This window comes from Cebus imitator, unplaced genomic scaffold, assembly GCF_001604975.1.
Source record: "Cebus imitator isolate Cc_AM_T3 unplaced genomic scaffold, Cebus_imitator-1.0 Scaffold18, whole genome shotgun sequence".
Taxonomy (NCBI): domain Eukaryota; kingdom Metazoa; phylum Chordata; class Mammalia; order Primates; family Cebidae; genus Cebus; species Cebus imitator.
This window is the reverse complement of record NW_016107333.1, coordinates 9,598,254-9,602,220: the sequence shown is the minus strand read 5'-3', so window position 1 is coordinate 9,602,220 and position 3,967 is coordinate 9,598,254. Positions and strand designations below refer to the sequence as shown.

Sequence of the window (3,967 nt, the reverse complement as noted above, 5' to 3'; positions counted from 1 at the left end):
AAAAAAAAAAAAAAAAAAATCCTTACTCATTTATGGTTATGCAAGATGTTAGCACTAGGGGAAACTGGGTGAAGAATGTATGGGAACTTTCCATAGCATCTCTGTAACTTCTGTAAATCTAAATTTAATTAAAAATAAAAAGTTTTTTTAACAAAGGACGGCGGGGGGGTGCGGAATACTGTCTTCCTATCCAGAATCCTGCCGCATGAGGCAATTTACCTATTAGTCTTGTCATTTCTTTTAAAGATTTTTCTGTTCTCCAATTCATCTGGCCCCCTGATTGTCAAATATAATACACTTGTCTTAACCACGGCACTGTGTTTTTTGGGGTCAGGCTTTCATAATGAACATCAGCTGGCAGATACTTGTAAACATTCACAATGAATCAGAGGAAGAACTCCATGAATATATTGCTTAAAAGACTTTGACCTTATGTGTCTACAAAAGCGTACTGAATTCAGAACCTTTTACAAATTCAGAAGCTTGTAAAGGCATTTTTTTCCTCAACTTGTAGCCCAGGTAAAAGTACAGGTCAGTCTACATTTTTGGCAAGCCCCCTCAGTGATCGTGATTTCCTATAAAACTGAGTTTCACAGTGTCGAGAGAGAGAGAGAGAGAGGGAGAGGGAGAGTGTGGAGAAAGAAAAGAGTGTGTGTGTGTGTGTGTGTGTGTGTGTGTGTGTGTGTAGACATGATCAAGCGGCTGTGGCCCGTGTCCAGATGGGAGGAAATAAGCATCTGAAGTGCAGCAGCAGTGAAAGGTTGGGGAGAGCCTTTCACGGTCAAATGCAGAAACTGACTTGAGTTGGTGATTCAGACGTGTGGAAGACAAAAGTTCCTTGTTCAGACCATAGAGAGGGAAGAGAGTCCAGCAGCTCTTCTAGTTCCTTGCAGGGGTGAAGCACTATTATTAAGGGAAAGAGATGCAATGGACCTTTCTTGCCTTTGATTCCCAGGTGCCTATACTGCATGCAGATATTTCCTGAGTGCCCATGCTGTGCCAGGCACTGTTCATGGTGCTGCTCCCACAGAGATCACATTCAAGTGGAGGGGACATGCAATACACAAACAAACAGATAATGTAGTTCATGTCAATTAGATAAGTCCATGAGGAGAAATAGATAAAGGGCTAGAGAAATGGATAATGGGAGCCCTCAGGTTGTCCTTTAGATAGAATGGTCATTGCAGGCATCTCTGAGGAAGTGATATTTGAGAGAGACCTGAATGAAATAAGAAGGAGATGCGCTGTTGGGCACGGTGGCTCACACTCGTAATCCCAGCACTTGGGGAGGCTGAGGTGGGCAGATTACCTTAGGTCAGGAGTTCAAGACCAGCCTGGCTAACATGGTGAAACCCTGTCTCTTCTAAAAACAAAAATTAGCTAGGTGTAGTGGCAGGCACCTGTAGTCCCAGCTACTCGGTAGGCTGAGGCAGGAGAATCACTTGAACCCGGGAGGTGGAGGTTGCAGTGATCCAAGATCGTGCCATTGCATTCCAACCTGGGTGACAAGAGCAAAACTCCGTCTCAAAAAAAAAAAAAAGAAAGAAAAAGATGTGCCATGTAGGTGCCTGTGGGAAGGGCATTTCAGCAGAAGGCATGGTAAAGGTGAAGGCCCTGAGGGGTGCAGAAGGGTTTGTTGTCAGGACAACAGGGAGCCCCATGTGGCAGAGGAGGGTGGGAGGTGACAGAGGCCAGCACAGTTTTGGAGAAGCCTGTACAAACATCTCTTGGTAACATAGGAGCTTTTTGACAACTTGAGCCAGTTGCTATACAGAGAAATGGGAATTAGTTAAATGTCATGGAGCTTTATTTCCTGCTAGCTGTCCTGGGAGTTACACACTGCAAATGGTTAAAAGAACATTGATCCAGAAGTGGGGAGATGTGGCTCCTGTGTGACAGTCTTCCCTTTTGCCCAGATGTTAATTACTTTGTGGCTCACTCCTGGAAGTGCAGAGTTACTGTCTTGTGGCACTCTTGAGGGCACTTGGGAGAAACATTTACAAGGTCTTCAGGCTTCATGGGCTAGGGGTGGCGACACGGGGTCAGTTCAAAAAAAAAAAAAAGGTGGTATAACTTGATCTGCCTCAGGATGTTCTTCACTTCTCCCCAATCCAACCGTGGCCTCTCTTCTGAGCAGGATTGGTTGCCGTGGTCTTTACTGCTTTTCTCCCTGACGTGTGAAACAAGCGCCTTCTATGTCCCTGGGGTTGCGCCAATCAACTTCCACCAGAACGATCCTGTAGAAATCAAGGTAAGTGTGTTCCTGAATTTTTGGAGGCTCTGTGCTAGACAGCCTGGCTGGAGCACCATGGTGAGCTGTTCATGTCCATCCTGTGGTTGCAGAGAACAAAGAGTAGTGCCAGTTACCTCGGGAAGAAAAGGGTTCGCTGCGTACTGCACTACATAGCCCCACAGTTCCAGGAACTCTGCCTCTCCCTCTCCCTGCGCCTCTGGTTCTCGGTCCCCTCTCCATTTCCGGTTCTTTCTGTGTCTCTGTCGCTGGGTATGCTTATGTACATGTGCATCTCCGTCCCTTTCGCACTCTCACTTTTGCTCTCAAGCATTCTGTCTCTGTCATGTATGTGCCCATCTCTTTTTGTGCCTTGGGCGTGCTCCACCTGCCTCTTTGGCATCTCTGCCTCCTTTTCTCACCTGCTCCATCATCTTCTCTGTTACCAGCTTTGTCTGCATAACTCCTAGCATCTGTTCATATTGTTCATATATTGTGAGCATCTCTCTTCCTTGGCAGTCAGACTTGTAACTTGCAGGAACAGTCATTAAAATAACTTTTATTGGGGTTATTTACATGCCAGGCATTATGCATGGCTTAGCTCAGCACGCCCACCAAGAACCCACTGGGGCTAATTCCATATGTTACACAGATTTCCTATTCATTTTACAGATGGGGAAACTGAGGCCTGGGGAGGAAAATTAACATGTTCAAGGTCACATAGTAAGGAAGACACCGGGTTAGTTCAAACCTCATCTCTTTTTGGAGGAGGCGTAGTCTTTCTCTGTTGCCTATGCTGGAGTGCAGTGGCATGAGCATAGCTCACTGCAGCCTTGACCTCCCAGGCTAAAACGATCCTCCTGCCTCAGCCTGCCAAGTAGTAAGATTTTATTTTTTTATAACATGGAACTACGGGTATATACCACCATGCCTGGCTAATTTTTTTTTTTTTTTTTTTAGTAGAGATGAGATGAGGTCTCACTATGTTGCACAGGCTGCTCTTGAACTCCTGGGCTCAAACGGTCCTCATGCCTCACCCTCATGCTGGGATTATCAGGCATGAGCCACCACACCCAGCCCCAGATCCCACCTCTTAACCACTGCAGCACTTTCTTCCCACTACCTCTGCCAAAAGCTCCCTCCAGAGCAGAGCAGTGGCCTGGGGGTACCAGGGCTGCTCTCGCTTCCAGTCCCATATAGCTGTGTACGTGAGGGTGGACACCTTGGGTGGGAAGAGAGGAGGTGGGAGACAACATAAAGGGGAACACATTGCTCTGTAATGTGCATTCTTTTCTCTTGTCCTGAGTGAGAATGCTAAGAAACACAAAATTGTTACAACAGGCAGTAATTTTTTGTCCATTTTTCCTCAAGCAATTTATGAAGGGCTTAATAGAGGTCCTTAATCTCTGTAGTCTCACATCCAGAAAGCTCTGAAACTCAGTTTTTCCAAACTCATTGAAGGCAAGAACTAACCAGAACTGAATATGAAGCTGTTTATTGACTTTGTCCCATTTAATACGAGTATTTTTGCATTTCTCTGCACAAATAGTCATTGAATATGAGGTACTGGTCAGATCCAGCTTGGAGGTGTTATGAAACCTATGGTTTGTACACCACATTGCCTCCTAAAATCTGGAAATTTTTCTTTTTCTTTTTCTTTCTTTCTTTCTTTTTTTTTGAGATGGGGTCTTGCTCTGTCATCCAGGCTGGAGTGTGATCTCAGCTCACTGCAACCTC

General features: G+C 45.5%; 1 protein-coding gene across 5 annotated transcripts in view; it reads left to right on the top strand.

Annotated features, from left to right (window-relative positions):
- The window catches only part of TM9SF4 (transmembrane 9 superfamily member 4), a 57,222-nt gene that overhangs the window by 21,474 nt on the left and 31,781 nt on the right, over positions 1 to 3,967 (top strand). For all 5 annotated transcript variants that reach the window (XM_017514617.1, XM_017514635.2, XM_017514627.1 and 2 more), the window contains exon 2: positions 2,138 to 2,251. In XM_017514617.1, coding sequence (XP_017370106.1) covers positions 2,138 to 2,251 — 114 coding nt within the window. The remainder of the gene's footprint in view (positions 1 to 2,137; positions 2,252 to 3,967) is intronic.